General features: G+C 59.3%; 2 protein-coding genes across 10 annotated transcripts in view; both read left to right on the forward strand.

The window, feature by feature from the left end:
- The window catches only part of PRPSAP1 (phosphoribosyl pyrophosphate synthetase associated protein 1), a 28,975-nt gene extending 20,978 nt beyond the window's left edge, over positions 1-7,997 (forward strand). For all 8 annotated transcript variants that reach the window (XM_086762655.1, XM_086762654.1, XM_086762653.1 and 5 more), the window contains 3 exons: positions 3,964-4,034; positions 4,730-4,876; positions 5,551-7,997. In XM_086762655.1, coding sequence (XP_086618781.1) covers positions 3,964-4,034; positions 4,730-4,876; positions 5,551-5,709 — 377 coding nt within the window. In that variant the 3' untranslated portion in view covers positions 5,710-7,997. The remainder of the gene's footprint in view (positions 1-3,963; positions 4,035-4,729; positions 4,877-5,550) is intronic.
- Positions 7,998-9,190: 1,193 nt separating this feature from the next.
- QRICH2 (glutamine rich 2) lies at positions 9,191-18,964 on the forward strand. 2 transcript variants are annotated; one of them, XM_086762321.1, is made up of 19 exons: positions 9,191-9,448; positions 10,203-10,307; positions 10,694-10,762; positions 10,938-11,114; positions 11,882-13,382; positions 13,516-13,610; positions 13,722-13,813; positions 13,958-14,072; positions 14,210-14,410; positions 14,661-14,783; positions 14,999-15,073; positions 15,370-15,534; positions 15,700-15,821; positions 16,730-16,795; positions 17,038-17,133; positions 17,688-17,832; positions 18,016-18,100; positions 18,227-18,334; positions 18,630-18,964. In XM_086762321.1, exons 1-19 carry the CDS (start codon positions 9,191-9,193, stop codon positions 18,821-18,823), a joined length of 3,792 nt encoding a protein of 1,263 aa, XP_086618447.1. In that variant the 3' UTR covers positions 18,824-18,964. The 2 variants fall into 2 exon arrangements, with proteins under 2 accessions (XP_086618447.1, XP_086618448.1); XM_086762322.1 differs by having other exon boundaries at positions 10,938-10,982.
- Positions 18,965-20,308: the final 1,344 nt, after the last annotated feature.

Consider the following 20,308-nt stretch of genomic DNA (forward strand, 5'->3'; position numbering starts at 1 on the left):
AGACTAACTGTTGGCATCCTGCTCTGGGCTGCAGCCAGAGTGATGTGGAGCATCCTATCCTCCGTCTCTCGACTCTGTAGCTCAGGGTCCCCAGCAGTTGTGTTACAGCCAGAAGGGAGGCGAAACCCATGTCTGGGAGCAGCCCCAGAGCGCTACACCGATGACTTATGGTTTATACAACTCGTCATGGGCCTCCTGGTGAATTGGCGGGGCTCCCGTGTCCTGGCATGCACCTTTTCTCCCTCTTCTGGTACAGATCATGTGCCTTTAATTAACGAGTGTTATGCAGCGTAATTGGTTAGTTATTGTCCCAGGCATGTGGCCTGCTGCCATACTCTGATTTGGTGGCATATGGAGCTGTAACAGAAAAATGTCAAAGGTGCTTCCCGTTGCATTTCTTAACGTGCTGTGCTGAAGGGGCAGCAACTGCTCGCGCCATGCAAAACCCAGAATCCGGAGCCTTTGAACAGGGTGTCACTCCAAGGGCGTTCTCTGTGATTGTCTGCTCTTTGTGTCTCAGAGCTTGCAGCTGCCTTGGGGCTGTGCTTTCATAAATGCACTGGACTCTTCGTGTGTTTCCTGGTCGTGGAGAAAAGGAGTGGAGCACCATCTGTTAAATCCTTTCCGTGGCTTTGAAATTTGGTAGTTTTATGGATAGCTGATGGTCTGCTTCGAACCCAGAGCCCAGCAGACTGCCGTGAGGGAAGAGAGCTTGGGTGAAGAACTGGAGTGACTGTAGGTCCGTTCCTGCTTCCCTGCCCCCTCTCTTTCCTGTGTTTAGGCTGTGCACAGGGATGTTATCTGTCCTTCCAGCTCTGTCTCTTCACAAAACGGTTCTTTCTTGAGCAGCCTTTTGCTCCTCGGCTCCTTTGTAAATGCAGCATTGTTTTACTTGGTGGTTATCACTGTAATGCACGATGTCAGCTCCAGACAGAATCTGGTTTAGCATTCCTTAACCCGTTTTTGACCGCTTGATTAAGGCAGCAGGTTTATGCACCTGGGGATGCTGTTTCTCCATGCCAGTAATCATCTCGCCTTTGACTTTGACTCGCGTGGTACTTTGGTGTGTATTACTCACATCAGGATGAAAGCGCAGGTTAGAGTGTTTGGCTGACAAACTTATTTCCCCACCAGCCTTCAATGTTCTTTGATATTCTTGTTTTATAAAAATGGTGGTTGGTTTTTTTTTATCTCTCTTCTTTATTTTTTCCTTCCAGAAGCTACAGATACCACAATCCGTAATTTCTGACTCACAAGAAAAAAAACAGCGGCATTTTTAACCTGAACTCATACACAGTCCAAGGGGTTACACCAGGCAGAAGTACACCTGGGGCTTACTTCTGTTGCCCTCTTTGTTTACATACAAATAGAGGTTTTGTGTCTAGGAGGAAAATGTTCTTTATGATTTGAATCAGTTTTCAAGTCACCTTCTCGTAGCAGTTCTGACTTGCACATCTTGATATGTCCCAAGGTTTTGAAGAAAGAGAAACTGGCCACAATAACCCTTGCATTACATTGGAGCGATCAAAGTTCTCTTGCGATTTGCTGTGATTATGGGTAGATCTTTGGCTTGCAATTTTTTTCTTTTCTTTGCAGAGAAAATTGAACAAGAAAAAGGGAGAACATCTCTTTAGGATCCGGGTAGGTCAACATGTTGCCTACCATACTTCAAAAATAAAGCAAACTTGAAATACAGCACTTAAAAGCAGGCGAGAGATGCAAAGCACTGCTAAGGTTGCTAGCTGCTGTGGTAGCCTTTGAGCATGGCAAGGAACGTTTCTGCTTCCCTTATGGAATGGGAGGATAGTGATTTACTGAAACTTCATGTGTTTGTCAGTAAAATAGCGCTGGATTTCAGCTCCCTAAGGTCTGTTTACCATTGCTTAGAAAATAGTTTTTCCTAGCCTAGCTGTTGTAAACAGAAATGGTACTCATCTGTGGATGCACACAAAGGATGGGGTGGCAGCCAAATGTAATCCTCTCAGTATTTCGCAGCTCCCACCAGGAGTTTTGTTACTGTCCAAACCAGAGAATAAACTAATAACTAGTCTAAGCAGGTAGGTAGTGTCTGTAATTGAAATTTATGGTCTGCTTGTCTTTTGTGATGCTTAATCCTAGTTCGTTACGAGTACTCTTCCTTCTCGTAAGAATATTTTCCCTTCAGGATGTAGACGTGACTTTGCATGTGATGGGAGGCTCAGAAATAACAATGCAGGGGAGGCTGGGGAATCTGTGCTCCAGAGAGCAATTAACTGTTGAGTCCAAGGTAGCTGTGACTTTTAACTGGCAATGAATAGTGTAACTTTGGTTGAAAGAGAACTGTGGGACACCTTTTGTACAGTTTTCGTAGGCTTACGAAAACCAGTCTGTGGGGTATGTCCTGCGTATGAAGAACAGCTCTACACAGGAATCCTCGGAGCTGTGGTCCCTGTAATTGCTCTCATGGCATCCCTCGGTCTGGGTCACTCACCCAGCTGTGCTTGCACTCTGGGCGTTCCCGGGCACTGCCGAGTTGTGGGGATAGTACTGGATCAGCCTGCTGTGCGGGATGGGCAGTTTCCTGTAGGGCTCCATTGACCCAGGAGGGCAGGAATCGATGTTCAGACAGGCTTTTTGATGGGCGATGGCTTGTGCTCTCATGCTGCTCAGGTGTTATGTGTTACATGGAAGTAGGTTATCTTAAAGGAGAAAAATCTTGCTGTGTAGGGTGTCCAAAACTCCTTGGCACTTGAGGAGTGTCTGTGGCCAGAATCCTGGCAAGTTCTGAGCTTACAAAGAGGAGGGCTACAAAATGCCTCAGTAGGAACCTTTGCTGCACTCCCTGAAGAAAATATAAAATCGGGGGGGGGGGCTGCAGGTGGGCCAGGTAAGGGTTACAAGATGCTGGATGTCCCTCTGTGCTTCAGTGGTTAGATCAGCCCAGATCGTCACCTAGTGACACCTGCGTGCCCACTGTGTCATTTTTGTGCTGCGATCACTGTGTAAACCCACGCTCTCCGGCAAGTGAGAGGTTTGGCTAATGGACCGCAAGTCCCCAGCCAGTACCAGAGGCTGATGGCTGTTTGGTGTGAGTCTGAAGATTGTGTTACATCTAGACACTCAGTGCATCCTAGTTCATATCTCTATTTATTTATTTATTATACTGCTGCTTGAAGTTTTCCAGGGTAAAGGATAAAGCCCGTTACAAGTGTAGTTTTTGCATGAGCCATGTCAGTGCAAAGTGGAGCCAGGAGGGAGTCTCTTCACCATGTGTCAGCACAGCTCATCAGCGTATACTTTTGCTCCCAATTGCTGGTTGTGCTGAGCTTGTAGAACTGAATTTGAACTGGATTTTGTCTGCTCTTTCCATTAATACAGTTTAAATAAAAAAATCAGCAAACTTTGCTTCTGCAAACTTTCTTAAGCTTTCTTTGCCTGAGCAGATCCTTACAGCCTCTGAGAGAGCCTTGTATGTTTGGTGATATGAGAGAGAGCAAGCAAGCTGCAGTGCAAGTTTTGGATCTTCCAGATGAATTAGTGAGTCCAGCAGGTGAAAAACTGCACCTTGTAAAGCGTATGCCCTTTGAGAGGGGTTGCTCGGAGAAGCCCATCTGTTGTTCCCCTTTTTTCAAGTCCTGTTCTGGAGCACAAAGTCACTGACATTTCCCATGAACTAGATGCTGCTTTGTAGCTCTCCTTGCACAGGGATTGTTAGATATTTGGATTTGCTTACTGTCTCTGAGGTCAGTACGAGACCCCACAGAAACTGAGTTTCATCTTTACGCAGCACAGCTATTCATTTAGGGAAGAAAACGATGGTTAGACCAGTGGTTACCCACGTAGGTGGCTGTCCAGATAATGTGAAGCACATGTCTGTATCTGTGCGCCATTACAGGACACAATTAAGGGCTGGGCCTCTTGTGTGGTGGAGCTGCTGTGGTTTGACTCAAGGCTGACTGACCTGGGCTTTTTTTCCTTCTTTAGTGATGATGGCCAAGGAGAAACCGCCAATCACTGTGGTTGGAGATGTTGGAGGAAGAATTGCCATAATTGTGGTATGAGTGTGATGGAGACGAGGGGGGGTGGCTTCCTCCCACCATCTTTTCCTGAGCTGCTTTATGCCAGAGGGCAGGAGGGACTGCTGGTGTAGGGGTGGGAATGGGATTGTTACTACTGTTTTTTCCAGCTTTGCTGGTGGCTTTGGTTGTTTCAGCTTTCTGTTGAAAACCCTTCATGTTTCAGCGCTTTAAGCCCTGAAATCTCCTTGCTTCTTTGAATCTACAAATGTCAGATACCTGCAAACACTCAACAAATCCAAGACATGCGGAGAAATCTCCTGAAGTGTTTAGAAAAACCCAACCAACCAAACTAAAAAAACTTGCTGAGCCTCTCATACTTGCTGTGCCATGCTGCAGTGTAAGTGATCAACATGCAGCTACTATCACCGCGAAAAAAATACCTTGCTGAGGATAAGCTCTGTTTGTGTGTGTGCACGTGAGGGACTAATTTGTCTCCAAGACACAGTATTTGTTTTGCACGGTAGCAAAAGGGTCTGTAAATTAGAGAAATTATGTTCACAGGTATAAGTCATGCACCTGGCTGTCCTTGCATCTCACCAGCAGCTGAAGTAGCCGGGGATTATTTTTTTTCAGCTGTGTGCACAGCCAAAGCTGCAGTACCTTGCAGATCCTCTCCTGCCCTGCAGGCACAGTGAACTTCTGGTTTTGATGCTCTTTCTGTTTCTTCTCAGGATGACATCATCGATGATGTGGAAAGCTTTGTAGCTGCTGCAGAGATCCTCAAAGAGCGCGGAGCCTACAAGATTTTTGTGATGGCTACTCACGGGCTGCTGTCAGCAGATGCCCCACGTCTGATAGAGGAATCCTCCATCGATGAGGTGCGTCTGTGTTCTGGACTGCAGAGAAAGGGCTGGCGCTGGTGGCCAGGTTGATTTAAACCGGAAACTGAGATTCTTCCCCTGCCACACAGCTCATCTCTGAAATGACTGGTTTCAGCAGATGCTTTCAGTTAGCTGGTTCTTCATTGAAAGGAAAAAAAAAAAAAACAAAAAAAAACCCCAAAAACCTCTGTGATTAATACTTGTTCCGATCAGATCTGCTGCTCTGTATAGGTTCTCTCCCTAACGCACAGATATTAGTCATCCCCGCCTGGACACTTCCCGTACCGCACTGGGTGCATGTGACTGCTTTCTCACTGTGCAGGCCTCTGCCTGGCCCTCTCCCCCAGCTGATGAGGGTGCGTTAAGAGGATAAGATTTCAAACCTTGCCCATAGTAACAAACATGTCAGATCCTGCCATCTGAATGGACCTGTCAGCCTGTGTGGGGGCGGCTGTTGTAGAGCACTGGTTATGCCGGTCCCCTCAACAGATTGTCGTGTGGGGGAGACCATTTCTGTTAATGTTTTTTTTTCTAACGTACAAGGATTTCTCCCTCTGAACTGTGAACCAGCAGGTATGCACCGCTCCTGGGGTTTATCTAGGGTAGCGGTTTGGTAAGAGTGAGTGTATCAGCGGCGCAACTAATGGTCTTTTCTTTCTGGTGCTCCATAGGTGGTGGTAACCAACACGGTTCCTCACGAGGTACAGAAGCTGCAGTGCCCCAAGATAAAGACTGTGGATATCAGTTTGATTCTCTCTGAAGCCATCCGACGAATCCACAACGGCGAGTCCATGGCCTATCTCTTCCGCAACATCACTGTTGATGACTAGACCTGGCGCTGCCGCTGTCCTGGCTTCCACAAGAGAAAGAAACACGCATGAGAAGGCAATACCATAAATTATAGGCATAACACAACCGTTTATTCTTGTAGGAGCGAGAAGGTTTTCAGGGTCTTGAGCCATGAGATCTAATAGAAAAAAAAAAATCAACCTGACCAGCACTTTACAGGTGTGTAAACGAGGCCACTGGCAGTGGGGAGGATTACATCTTAATTAAGAGAAATGGAGAAATGAGGTGGTGTTGAATTTTTAAGTTCCTTTCATTTTTTTACTTTTTTTTAGGGTGTTATCTCTTGCCCTGTAGAGGGGGAAAGAAAAACAAAACAGAAGTAGCTGTCAGCTTATGAGAAGGGAATAGGGAGCGCTTGTTGCTGCGTGTGGGCAGCACGAGGAGACAGCCTTTGGGTTTCTGTTTCTGCCTGTGACCCGCCTGAGAGCACAGAAGGGAGCGCTTCGTTTGGGCGGCTGGGCTGGACTGCTTGCTGCTGGCAGATCTGGTCCGCAGCGCGGCTCCCTGCCAGTGGGGTGGCCTCTCCTCTCTTGCACGGCAGAGCAAGGACTTTCATCAGAACTAAGTTAGCGGAACATCAGAAAGGGCAGCTTAGGGCAACCCATTCACAGGGCCTCTCGCATCCTTCTGTCGGGGTGCTGGGAAAGAGCTCGTGTGTGTCTCCCAGCAGGGCAGGGGGTGCTAGTTACTGTGCTGGCCTTTTCACTTTGCGAGCCTTGGATCATTACTGTTCTTCAGTGGCAAGTAACGTGGCGGTCTAGGGCCTCACTTGAACACTTGTCTGCACTGCAAAGCCAGGCGCGATTGCTGCAGATGCCTGGGGCTGATGAGTTGTGGCAGTCTGGTGGGGAAGGGGAGTCAGAACAGTATCTGCCTCTAATGCAGCTGTGCTCTCCAAAACACTAACACTGAACCTGCAATAAAAAGCATAGGATTTTTCATTTTTGGTGCTTCCTGTAAATGCTGTGCCCTCTGAACAGCTGCTGCGTCTGGATCGTGGGGCTGTTGCTGTAACAACTGTGGGGCAGCTTGCAGCCTTCTTCCGCAGGGAAGCAGGACTCCCTGCTTGCTCCCTTTTTGAGTGACGCTAATCCTGGAGGGGACACTTGAGAAAGCGGCACAGGGTGCTTATGAAGGGCTTTGTCTCCAGGATGATAGAAGAATAAGTTCCCAAAGTGTGATCTTCCCCATTGATGAAGCAGACACACACACTCCGGTAGAACCTGTACCACTTTCTCGCCTGCTGATGGGATGAACAAATCCTGCTGGAGGCAGTTGCTTCAGAAGGGCAGTGGTGGTGGGGGGATGTCTCTACCGGGCAGTTATCCTTCAGCTTCTGCCTACATCATTCTCTTGCACTCTTGCACTCCAACATCTAAAATGCGGTGCCAAGGGGTACTGTGCCATAAGTAGTATTGAACGGATCAACAGAAGTCTGTGAAGTCCTCGCAGAATCCTGTGTACTGTTGTTCTGACCCCAGTACCAGACCATGTTCTTCATACTGGAAGCCAGTGTTAAAAATGTGGGCAGTATTGCTCTGCTCTCCCCTCCAAACTGCTTTGTCAGTTCTGCCAGGACCAAGGTCGGGCCTTCTTAAGTGCTGTTGCCCTGTTCAGGCTTGTTTTTACTGGGCTGCATTTGGGTAGAAACCATGGAACCACGGTGCCAGAGAGGAGAGGGTTGTGTTGGTGTGCCCTGGGTCGTAGTTGGGACCACAGCCCAGGTGGGCTCTGGCCTTGCTTCAAACCTTACCCTGGCTGTAAGCCAGAAGCAGTTGGCTAAACTGAAGCCAGGAGATGTTCTGTGTCACCATCCTTAACTGCTTTAGGAAAACTGGTACCCCAGCTTCAGTGGGGCCCCGGTGGTCAGGGGGGATGGTGGGCCGGGGCTTGACCTGACCTGGCTTGGATTTGCGTTGCCACCACATCAACATCGAACCTGGTCTCTCACGTTCCCTTCTGCCCTGAGATCCACCCCTTGCTGTTGCTGTGCTAGCGTGCTCCTTTCAAAGGGATGTGGCCCTGTGCAGCTTTATAGGGGTCTTGCAGCTGCTCCTGCCAGTCCCGAGTGCTTTCTAGAAAGCTTGGCCAGTCCCTGGGGGCAGCTCCAGAGCTCCTGAGCTGGCACCTCTGCCAGTACTGGAGTCAAGGCGTGGGATCCCTCCTAAGAGGGTTAGCTCCTTGCCTCCGTGCGTCTTGTTCCAGTCTCAATCTCACTGCTCCCTCTGCATTCAGTAGCTTATAAAAAAATAAACCAGCACACACATCAGTCAGCTCTGTACGTTTTGTTCTTAACTCCTGAAAACAGATATCATATCTTTTAAGAGCCAGGTGTCTGTTCTGTTTCCTGCTTGTCCACCCTCATCCTTTCTTGGAAATTCTCTTCAAGTGCCTCGCCAAAGGAGGGGGGTGTCGATGCCCTGACGGCGTGACAGTCGAACCTCGTGGTTTATAAGGGAGAAGTTGTTCCTGTTGATTATTTTTGGGAGTAGTTATTTGATGGATCACTTGGGTTCAAAGATTTTTTTCCGTAATGCTCGAGTACTTCCTGGGATCGTCTGGAAGTAGGTGTTTATCAGCGTTTCTTTTTCCTTGCTTACGTGCTCTTTGCTTTGGAGCGAGATGCTGGAAATCCCTGTGTTGCGGTCAGCAGCAGCCTCCCACCATTCCGTGTCTGAAGGCGGGGGTAGAATCGGTCATGCTTCTGATACCTCAAAAAAAAAAATAAATGGAGGCGTTTCCTTGCTGCTGGTCGTGTCCTGGGTGGTTTTCAGGCCGGGCCAGGCTCCGGGGTGGGCGGGCAGGCGTCGTCTCTCCACGTGGCTCAGCCCCGAGAGGTGGCACCGGTTGCGTTTTAGGTAGCGAAGGGGGAGAGGCGTCCGCGCATCCCTCGGAGTGCCTTCGTCCCGGGGCGGGGGCGGGGCTACAGCCTCCGGGGGCGGGGCCAACGCCTTCTGGGGGCGGGGTGTCGCGTTGCCTAGCGACGGGAGACGCTACACTATCCCCCCCCCGCTTGTCATCAACACGGGCATGTGGGCAGGCGGCTCGGCCAATGGGCAGCGGGAAGCGGCAGTTGGTGGCCAATGAGAGAAGGGAAGAGGCGGGCTCAGGGCCGGGGGCGGGGCCGTTGGCTCCTGGTGCGGGGTCGGAGGGAGCCGGACTGGGGGTGCGGGGTCGGGGGACTCGGGGAGGGGGCTGGAGGGGAGAGGGGATGGGGGTAGAACTGGAGCATCATGGGGGGCAGGGGCGGGGAGGGCCGGGTGTGGGGCTGGGGGTGGCTGGGGCGGCGGGGAAGGAGGGCCCCCACCTCCTCCCCAAAAAACCCTCCCCTCGGCGGGCCGGTGTGATCGCTCCCTGTGGTGAGGAGGAGTAGGAGGAGGAGGAGGAAGGCCGCGGCTGCCCACCGCCCGCACCCCCAGCCCCCCCAGGTCAGGCTCCGTCTTTCCGGGCAGGCCAGCAGCGATGGCCCCGCTCAGCCTCTCGCAGCTGCTGGACGTCGCCATCGGGACGCCCGAGCTCGGGGCCGTGAACTTCACGGCGCTGCACGGCCTGCTGCAGGCCCTGCTGGAGCACCTGGGCCTGCGGGACCTGCCCGCCCGGGCGCACCCCGCCGACGACGGGGGAGGGGAGACCACCAGCACCCCCCGCTTCGCCGACGTGGCCGCCGAGGTGAGGCGGATGAGGAAGAAGATGGAAGAGAACGAGAGCGGCATCTCCAAGGTAGAGGCTCTGCCCGCTCCCGTGGGTGCTCCCCCGCCGGACGCCCCCTCCTCGGTGCTGCCGTTGGTTGAAGGCTGAGCTCAGGGTGGCACACGAGACTTCACCGAGGGAATGGGATGGGGAGGAAGAGCTGGGGCTGAAATGCTGCTCTGGATCCTCCCCGCGTTGCCATCAGCGAGCCATGGGCCCGATACACCACCCAGCGCCCTCAGCTCCGCCGGCCGCAGGCTCAGCACCCTCCATCCCTCCCTTCCCCACTCCCGACCTGTGGCCGGGTACCGCACCCGCTCCCCGGGCAGCCGGGAGGCTCTGTCAGCACCCCGCGGGCTCCTCTCCCACCGCAAATCCCCTTGGCCCACCCAAGGGCCGAACCCAGCACTGGCGGGGATGGGAGAGGGGCCTCATCCTGCACGGCACTGGGCCGCTCACAACTGCGCTTCAGCCAAGTGAACTCAGTGGGAAGAAATAAACCCTGGTTCAAGGAAAGAGCCGCCCTCAGCGCTGCAGGGCCGCATCCTGCCAGGGCTGGGACACCCGGGGAGGGTGGTTTTTCTGGGTGCCCTCCTTGGGGCAGGTCCCTGCTTGATTGCTCCCCACTTCATTACTGGTCCTTGTGGCTGCCCTCCCCGGCCAGGCTGCAGCTGAGGAGCTGGCAGCGGCTCTTTGCCCTTTGGATCGGCTTCAGTGGTCTCTCAGGGACGCGGTCCCCAGGGACCCTCTCTGGGGGCTGACCCCCAACACCCCCCTCTCGCAGGCCACGGCTCTCTCTCAGGATCTGCTGGAGCAGGTCGGCGGGATGAAGGCAGCACAGTCCCACATGGAAGAGGATATCCAGATGATCCAGGAAGCGCTTGGCTTGGTGAGCTGCACCCTCGCCCCACTCCCTGTCCTCCTGCCCCTGTCCCACCGTCATCGGTGTCGCCTGGTGTGAAGGGCACCAGAGGGGTGTCCCGAGGGGGAGCAGGGAGGGCAGAAACGGGCACGCTGCCTGCAGGTCAGGCTGGTGGTGGAGGTAACTGCGTGAGTCGACTGAAGTGATGCTAAGGCACTTTTTAACTCAACCGCCGTAAAAAAAAAGTGTGATACGGGTGCTGGGAAGGAGAGGACCTGCGCAACACAGCCACAGCGCCCAGGCACAGCCCTGCCCAGCATCCCTCTATCCTGTGCCCCAGTTAATTTACAGATGCTTCTTTTAAATCCTGCTCCCGCATCCAAACTGGTGTCCCTCTCCTCGCTCTGCTGCAGGGGAAATTCCAGGACTCTGCCCGCCAGCTGCCGAGCCTCCGCAACCAGGAGACGTTGAACAGTGATGTGGTACGGCTGCAAGCACGCCCGGGTCCTGCACTGGGACAGGGGATGCTGCATCCCTGGGGACCAGAGCACCTGGTGCAGGGGCATGGTCCCCAGTGGTGCTGGGCAGGGGTGCTGGGGGGTCCTGTCCCCCCCAGCTACACATCCAGGCTGGCCCCTTGATCCCTTCCTTCCCCAGAAAAGGCTGAAGGAAAGGCTGAGCCTCTACCCGACCCCGGAGGAGGTGAGCAACATGGTGCGCTGGGAGGTGCTGGAGGATTGCCTGGTGGGCAGCAAAGGAGGAGAAGGAGGAGAAGGAGGAGAAGGAGGTGGAGGAGGAGGAGAAGCAGGAGCAGGAGGCCAAGGTCTGCCGGTGGTGAGTGCTGGGGCATCCTGGCTGCAGGAGCGGGACCGAGCGGGACCGCAGCCCCCAGCGCCTCCAGCCGCCGCACGCCCCAGGACCTCGGCGGAGGTTTGCTCAGACTTCCCTGTGCATCCCGCCGGGAGACAGGAGCTGGCACAGGCAGAGCCGGCGCCTCAGCTGGCCTCACCGACCTCCTCCGTGGTCTGTGCCATCGACGTTCCACAACAGCTCCTCCCTGGGGCCAGCAAGCACCCGAAACCCTTGGGGTGACCACACAGCCCCACATCCTTGCTCCACACTGGGCTCCGTGCCCTCCCGCTCTCTCTGGAGCTGGCGGGTGGGAGCAGGGGACAACGGAGGGACCTTTTTGGGCAAACCCCGGCATTTCGCACTGCGAGATGGTTTCCAGATCCCATCTGGGGCTGCTGCTCCTGGGAAGTGGATCTGTTCCAGCAGGTCTGGAGTATGGAATCCCATTGCTAGAGGAAAAAAATGCCTTGTTCTATCAGGTGGCATCAGTAGGTCGTTCGCTGATCCCCCGGATCGGTTGCTAAAATGCCTCCACAGGCACAGAGGCCACCAAAGGGCGAAGGGGGCTGGGGAGAGGCCAGGCAGCTGCGGCTGCAGGAGCTTGGGGGTCTCCACAAGGTGGGCAGTAGGGTACTCGAGTTTTGCCTTGTGAGCCAAGGGGTTTGGGGACATGGCCGGGGGGCCCGGGGTCTGTCCTCACTGCTGCACAGCTGCCTGTGAACCTGCTCCCCTTTGCCTCCTCTTCCCAGGAGGGCGGCGGGGGCCAGTCTGGCCCTGCCGAGCCCCCCGCGTCGGAGGCAGACGCCCCGCGCAGGGGAAGCTCAGCACTGGCGCTGAAGGGACCAGAGACACAGCCTGTGCCTGCGCCCAGCGAAGGGACCGGCGAAGGGACCAGCGAAGGGACTCCAGGGACACAGCCTGGCTCCCTGGAGATGCAGGCAGGGATGCAGAGAGCATCAGGGACCCCTGAGGAGCAAGCAGGCGCTCCCTTGGATCAGAAGAGGACTTCTGATGCCAGCACCACCACCCCAGGGATGCAGCCAGAGACCCCCAGCGCCCAGACCACTGCCCCAGGGATGCAGCCAGGGTCCCTTGACACCCAAACTACCACCGCAGGGATGCAGCCAGAGACCCCCAGCACCCAGACCACCACTGCAGGGATGCAGCCAGAGACCCCCAGCACCCAGACCACCACTGCAGGGATGCAGCCAGAGACCCCCAGAACCCAGACCACTGCCCCAGGGATGCAGCCAGAGACCCCCAGCACCCAGACCACCACTGCAGGGATGCAGCCAGAGACCCCCAGAACCCAGACCACTGCCCCAGGGATGCAGCCAGAGACCCCCAGCACCCAGACCACCACTGCAGGGATGCAGCCAGAGACCCCCAGCACCCAGACCACTGCCCCAGGGATGCAGCCAGAGACCCCCAGAACCCAGACCACCACCCCAGGGATGCAGCCAGGGTCCCTTGACACCCAGACCACCACTGCAATGATGCAGCCAGAGACCCCCAGAACCCAGACCACCACCCCAGGGATGCAGCCAGAGACCCCCAGAACCCAGACCACCACCGCAGGGATGCAGCCAGAGACCCCCAGAACCCAGACCACCACCCCAGGGATGCAGCCAGAGACCCCCAGCACCCAGACCACCACCCCAGGGATGAAGCCAGAGACCCCCAGCACCCAGACCACCACTGCAGGGATGAAGCCAGAGACTCCCAGCACCCAGACCACTGCCCCAGGGATGCAGCCAGGGACCCCCAGCACTCAGACCACCACCACAGAGATGCAGCCAGCACCTCCAGGGACCCAAGGAGGAGGAGCAGAGGAGTCAAGCCCCCCTCGCACGGAGCCCAGACTTCCTGGTGCTGAGAAAGTCCCCGCTGAAGCCACCCCTGGTGCTCTGGGGACGCAGATGGATGCCACAAGCCCCAAGGAGAGAGGCAAGGCTTTGCCCAGCACACAGCTTGCCCAGGCAGGCCAGCCAGCAGCAGGGACCCTGTCGCCGACAGAGACGCCCCTTGACGCCGAGGCCACGTCTCCTTCGCAAGAGCCGGCCGTGCCCTGGGGGTCCTTGAGCTCCAGCAACGCCTACGACCGCTACGCGGAGACAGTGGAGGCTCTCCGGCAGATCGGGCAGCTCGGCCACCTCTACACCAGCCTGAAGGAGCAGGTGGTCCAGCTGGAAGCCACCAAGTTGGACCACAGCGAGCTCGAGAAGCTGCGCCAGCTCTTCCCGAAGGGAGGTGGGAGCCCTGGTGGGGCTGGCAGGGGGTGCTTGGCATGGGGACACCCATGGGGCTTGTCATGCTCAGGGCCTGGCCCCGAGGGCAAGACCCCCTCACCGACAGCATGTCCCCTTGGGCCATATCCCTTTAGACCAGGAGAGCATCCCCAGCATCCTGGCCGACCTCCGGAGCCAGATGTCCTCGCTGCAAGGCCTGGTCAGGGACCTGCAGGGCGAGAAGGAGAAGGTGAGCTGGTGGGGGTCCCCGAGGGGGCTGTGGGGATGCTGGGGGGCTTGGGGAGGGAGGGGGCAGCTGAAGGGAGCCGTGCCCTGACCCTGCCACTGCTGCTGTTCCCAGGTCAGGCAGCTGGAGGATGTCCTTGTAAAGCTGGGGTTGGTTAGAGCCGACTGGAGCACAGATGGCAGAGACCAGGTCACCCTGCAACCAGGGTAAAAGGACGGGAGAGGGGTTCCTGCCCTGCAGTGCTACCAGGGAGCACAAGGGGCTGGGAGCATCCTGGTTTGGGGCAGGGGACACCCCCTGAGCAGCCCCACAGAGGATAAGCCTGCCCATGGCTATGTCTTGCTGGCCAGGTCCATCCTGCAGGAGATAAACCAAGAGCTGAAGGAGCTGGGAGAGCGGCAGGAGATGACCAAGGCCGCGCTGGAGCAGTTGGTGACCAGGGCAACTGACCAGCTGCAGGAGCAGGTGAGGCCCGCGGTGGGGGTGAAACACTGGCGGGGGTCCCAGCCGTGTCCCCTGGGGCCATCGAGCCTCCACGGCGCCCAGGCTTGTTGGCCACCTCCATCCCACCTCGGAGCCGATTCCCTCGTCCCTTCCCGCAGCTGGACAAGCTGAGGGTGACGGTGGAGAGCGTGGGGCCGGAGCAGGCAGAGGCAGGGTCCAGGTGTCCAGCCTGCAACGCCGACACCAACGCACAGTTGGGGCAGCTCCTCCAGCGCTATGAGAAGCTGCAGGAGCTGGTGGACTCCATGTCACGGCAGGCGATGGGCAAGGCCATGAGGCAGCTGCCTGGGAAGAGCCAGGTAGGGAGATGGCGGGGCTGCCACGATCCCCTCGGCTGCTTGTGCTTCACTGTAACGTGGGGGAACCCCTCGCTGCCCCCCGGATTGGCTTGTATGAGTCAGCAGCACAAAGGGAATTAAAGCTTTGGTGCAAATGTCCCCCTGGCGCTGATAGCCCACGGCCACCGGCCAGGTAGCCCGTCTCTGTCCCCGCGGGGCAGCCAGCCACCACTTGCACAGCACCACCTTCTCCTCTTCCTCCCTGGAGCAGGATGAGGAGCTGCTGCAGCGCATCCAGGCCACCATCGTGCAGGTGCAAGGGGACTACGAGAAGCTCAGCTCTGTCATGGGGAACCTCCTGGACGACCGTCACCAGAAGCAGAAAGATATTGAGGTGGGTGGCCGCAAGCCAGAATACTCACGGGGCAGACCCCGGGCTGGGCTCCGCAAGGGCTTTGCCCCACTGCCTCCCTGCTCGTAGCCCTGGGGAGGTTCAAAACGCCTTTCCTGGAGATTTTGGGATAGAGCAGGGAACCAGGGGGTACTCGGCTGGCCGGGAGGCAGCTCCGACCCTGCCACGGTGTGACGGGGTGCTTTCTGTGTTGGAAGGCTCTGTTCCAGTCCCTGGAGAGGTTGCAGAAGGAGAAAGCGGACAAGGAGGACCTGGTGCTGGGAATCAATGTGGTACGGCCCTGAGGGACCCCGGCACCAGCCGAGGGGGTCCCAGGCAGGGTGACAAACACCCCTTGGCCCTTGGGTGCTCGGTGGCAGAACTGACCTGGGATAGGGGGGGTTTCCAGACCAGCTGCAGGTCCCTTTCCCTCCCCCCGCATCCCTGCGGCCGGCGGGACCAACCCCACGGGGGTGACGGGGCGCGTGGGGCCGCGCAGCCGCTTCTCCTCTGCCCCCAACATGAGCTGGCCCTGCCCGTCCTGCTTCCCTGCTTTCCCCACCGCGCTCCTGCCATTCCCCCTTCCTAGAAAGCAGACAAAGCCGCCCTGGCCAGCAAAGTCAGCCGTGCCCAGTTTGACACGAGCGTGGAGCGGCTGAACGAGATGGTGCAGGAGACGCTGAGCCGGTTGGTGGGCCAGGAGCAGGGCTGCCACCAGCTCCAGCAGCAGCTCAGCGAGGAGATGGAGTCCAAGGTGAGCGGTGGCTCAGCCTCACCGTGCTGGGCTGGCACCTTCAGGGCTCGGCAGCCTAAGGCAGCATCGCTCCGAGGGTCTCCGCTCCCAGCCATCCCCACCCTGGGAGGGGACCACGATGTCCCGTCCTGGGGCAGCTGGCTGAGGGTCTGCGCCCGTCCACAGCTGGACCGCCTTGAGCTGGGGCCCTTCCGGCAGCAGCTGGAGGAGCACTGGAAGAGCGTCCTGGAGCAGCTCAAGGAGAAGATGATGATGATGGAGGGTCACGATGCAGCTGGGATTAAGAAGTGAGTGAGATGGGGACGGCGGTGGCTTCGGGGACAGCGCTCACCCCGTTTCCTCCGGCTGTCCCTGCCGGTGCCCGTGTGGTGCCCTGGCATCGGAGCAATGGAGCCAGCGAGCGGTGGGGATGCTAACGGAGCAGCTGAGCCTTCTGCCACCAGCAGCCGCCACCAGCGGCGTTCCCGACACCAGAGGGGACGCCTGTGGCACCGGAACCCACCAGGCTGTGGGTGCAGAGGCTTTCTGGGGCGAGAGCGGGGGCCGGAGCCTCGTCCCTCTGGGCAGGGGAGCGCCGCAGGGCGCCGCAGAGCCGGGGGGTGACCTGCCCTCTCGGCGAGGCGCGGGGAGGGGGGGTAATTAGCGCTGGTGAAGCAATGAAACCAGGCCAGGGGCTGGTTGGGACAGCAGGCATGGGCACCTGCACCCTTCACCCCTGCGTCCCTGTGCCCAGCTGTGGGTTTCGGAGCTGCCGGCGGGGCGAGGCGGGTGTGTCCCGGTCCTCAGGGCACCTGTGACAAAGATCATCCGAAAAAAAAGGGGGAATCCTGCACCCCCCAGGCCCGGCGTTTGCTCCCAGCCTGGGAGGTACAGGAAACCCCCCCAGTTTGTCCCCTGCCGCCATCCGCAGTTCCCAAGGGACGGGGGTACTGTGGGTGCCTGTGGGAGCAGGTCCCGCAGCCGTGGTGGTTTTTTGGGTGCTCCCCTCTGTGGATTCTCCAGTGCCTAATACAAGGTGAAGCTTGTTCCCGGGTGGGAGCCCACAACCAACCACTCCCCCTCATCGTACCCCCTGTATTTTGGAACCAGCCAGCGGGCTGGGACCTTGCTGGGGTGGTGGGGGGATAAACCAGGCTCAAAGCCCCACACTCCCCGCCTCAAACACCCTAACTGCCCAGCCCTTTCCCCTCCCCAGGCAGCTGCTGGCCCATTTCCACTGCGTGTCCTGCGACCGGCCCGTCAGCATGCTGGTGCCTGGCCCGTGAGTAGCGCCCGGCGCCGCGGGGGAATGAGGGGACACGGGTGCTGGTGGCGCCCCGGCTGTGCTGGGCCTGGGGGTTTGGGGGTCCGACCCTGCTAAGCCCCCTCACACCCCAGCCTACCCCTCCCAGGGGGGCTGCAGGGTGCCCCATGTGGTACAAGGACGTGGGTTTTGGGGTGCTGCCCCACGCTGGGGTGGGTGGTTTGACCCTGTCACCCACACGTGGCTCCCGCCCTCCCCAGGCACATCGTGGCTGTCCCGTCCATGCCGCCGATGCCCTCCCGCCTCTCCGCGCGCTCCCATACGGTCCTCGAGCTGGAGCAAACACTGCAGCACAGGTAGGGGATGCGGGGACCCATCCCCGGCCCCTGGGGTGCAGGGTGGCCCTGTCCCGGCCTCGGCGAGGGTGGGGGCCTGGGCAGGGGGGCAGAGGTGTGCCGTGGAGGGTCAGCTGTGCTCGCCTCGGGTCTGTGGGGTTTTACAGCCCCCCCCACGTTGCCACGCCAGGCCCAGGCCTCCATCTCAAGGGCACTGAAACTGGATGTGTTGAGTTACGTCTGGTCTCAGCCCAACCTCAGGCTGAAGCAGGCTTGGGTGCCTCCTGTGAAATGAATCGCCGAAATTAAGCACTGCAGCTGGGATGGCCCAGCTCCTGCTGCCGGTGTCCCTTGCATGAGGGCCCTGCCGTGGCTGCGGCCACCTCACTGGGGCTGTGGGGAAAGAGCAGATTCAGCGTGGTTGGAGGGTGGGGGGGGGTCTCCTGCAGCAGCTGCAGGGGAGCTGGGAGGGATGCAGCCCACTGGTGAACACCCCTGGGTCCCTCCTTGGCCTAGGGTGACGCGTGGGGTGCTGCAGTGCTGGGCGCTGAGCACCCCCGTGCCCCATCCCACAGGGAGCGGGGGGCCGAGTACGGGTACCCCAGCGTGCTGCGGCATTGCGGCGGCCGGCACACCCTCACCTACCCGCTGCAGCGCTGCTCGCGCCTCCAGTCCGGCGCCACGCGCCTGAGCCAGGCCCCCGCCGTGCCCCACGTCAAGGTAGGGACGACGAAGGTGGGGATGCAGTGAGGGCGACTGCGGCTGGGGGGGTGATGCTGAGCATCAGGGGTGTGGGGGGGTGTCTGTGCCTCGGTTTCCCCAGGGAGAGGTGACCACGGGAGGGTTGCCTGGGGACGCTGGATGTGGCCTCGCGTTCCTGCCAGCCCGCTCTCTCCTTCCCAGCAGGACAAGATGGATCTGTTGGGCCAGGACGGCCACATCTACAGGGGCCAGCGCACGGGCTGGCCTACGCTCGCGAGCAAGGAGGGTACGGCCAGGGCAGGCCTGGGGGGATCGTGCGGCCAGGAGGGGGACAGCGGCGTGGCACCCGTAGGGTGCCCAGTTTTGCCCCACCCGTGCCCCCCCCCCAGCTCCCCCTGGTCTCTCCTGCCAGGCTTCGCGAGGGACAAGCCCAAGCTGTCCCCACAGCCGTGGGACACGCGGGACACCAGCCGCCTGCTCTCACGGCCCCAGAGCACGGGGTCCTTGCTCAGCCAGCCGGGTACGGCCCCGTCGCGGGGGAGAGGGCACCCCTCGCGGGGCGAGTCGGGGGGGTCTGTGCCCACCGGGCAGGGTGGGATGGGGGGCTGGGGTCTGGAGTGGGCCGGGGGCAGGATGGGAGGGCAGGACTGGAGGAGGGGGCGGATGGGCCCCGTGTTGGAGCCGGAGCGAGGTGGGGGGGACATCGGGGGGGGGTGGTCCTGGGACAACAGCCTGCCTGCTTCGGGGTGGGGGCCGGGACCCCGTTTCTGGGTGTCAGGGGCCGGGCAGGGCTGACCCCCGCCCCTCGCCCCCAGGCACCGCCGCCCAGCCGGAGCAGAGGCCAGCCTCGTCCCACGGCCACCCCTCCCAGGCACCGGGGCTCCTCCCGCCCCTCCAGCCCCCGCGGGACGGATCCAGCACCCCGACGGCCGGCCACGACCGGGGGGCCCCGGCCAGGCCCCCCCCAACCCGGCCACCGAGCAGGCGAGCCAGCGGGCAGCAGCAATAAAGGGCGATGGGCAACCGCGCGCCTGTGTGGCCCGAGCGGGATTTTCCCATCATGCACAAGGAGGGGCCGGCAGCATCCCTCGTCCTGCGGCCACGCGTTGCCGGAGGAGCTGTTTTGTGGCCCCCAAGCAGGGTCTGGGGGAGCCGGGCGGTGCAGCGGGAGGATGATGATGATGATGATGCTCGGTTGCTGCTGAAGGTGGCGGGAAATTGCGATCCCGGCGGGAAGGGCGCGAATCCCCCCCCAAGCCGGAGGGTTTGCTGTGGCTGGTCCCGAGGGACGAGCATCTCCGCGCTGGTTTCCTTACCTCCTACTGGAAACCCTCCCTTTGCCACCCGCCTTGTCCCCCTCCCAGCGCCGCACCCCTGGCAAGGGGAAGGCACCGCTCGTTTCGGGGCAGCTGCCGCTTCCGACCCATAACCCCCCCCGCCCCCGTCCTGGGGGGACACGTCCCCTCCCTCCCCCAACGGCTTGGGGCTGCTTTTCCCCAGCCCCCTCCTGCCACCCAGCCCCTCGCCCCGGGGTGGGAGAAAGCCCCGCTGTGCACTGAGGCCTAGCACAAGTTGTGTCACGAGTGGAGAGACAGCAGGCAGGGGAAAAACTTGGGAGTGTCACGGCTGGGGACACGCGGCTGCGAGCCGGGGCTCCCCACGCACACGTGGTGGCATTGGGGGGGGGGGGGCGAGGGGCACAGGGAGCCGGTGGCACCTCTTGAGTGAGGGGGAGGACGAGAAACCCCCCGGGGAACGCCAGGGAAAGCCAGACGGGAGCCAGGCCTCGGGGAGCACCCCCTCACCCCCCGCGGCCTTCCCGGGCTCCCCCCTGGAAATCCTGCTCTGCTGGGGGAGCCGCTCCCCGGACTGGGGAAGGGGAGCCCCCAGACATCGCCCTCACCGTGGCAGACCCCATCCCGCCCACACCCCCGGGACGTTTCCCCTGGTGAGTTTGGGTTTTCAGGGTGCTGGAAGCCGCTCTGGGGGAGCCCAGCTGGATCCAGCGGGACCTGGCGTCCCCCCCAGTGCCAGCTCCAGTGGGATAACTGGGAGTGCTCTGAGCAAACCAGTGGGCAGCAGGGTAGAGCCAGTGCTGGGCCATCTTGCACCCCACGGTGCTGCCCTATAAACCGCACCCCCCCACCCCAAACAGGAGCACCCATCCCCACACCCCTCCTTGGGTGCTGCCCATACCAGTGAGTAACTCCATGGGGGGCTTTTTTTTTTTTTTTGTCCCCCTTTGTCCTTGGGGGCTGCGCTGTGCTGTGCTGTGCCGGGGGTCTCCCCATCCCCGGGGTCTCACAGTTTGCTGCTGTCCCTGGAGCCCACCAGCCCTTGCTGGCATCTCCGGAGCTGCTCTGCTCCCTTTTTTGGGTGGGTTACCCCAGTTTCTTCACACGCCAGCAGAGCGGTGACACGAGCCGTGTTTCCATCGCATTTTCATTGCGTTTGGATGTTTCAGCGCTACACCAGGGACCGGCACCTTGCCTGC

This window comes from Chlamydotis macqueenii, chromosome 18 (genome assembly GCF_036417535.1).
Source record: "Chlamydotis macqueenii isolate bChlMac1 chromosome 18, bChlMac1.mat, whole genome shotgun sequence".
Taxonomy (NCBI): domain Eukaryota; kingdom Metazoa; phylum Chordata; class Aves; order Otidiformes; family Otididae; genus Chlamydotis; species Chlamydotis macqueenii.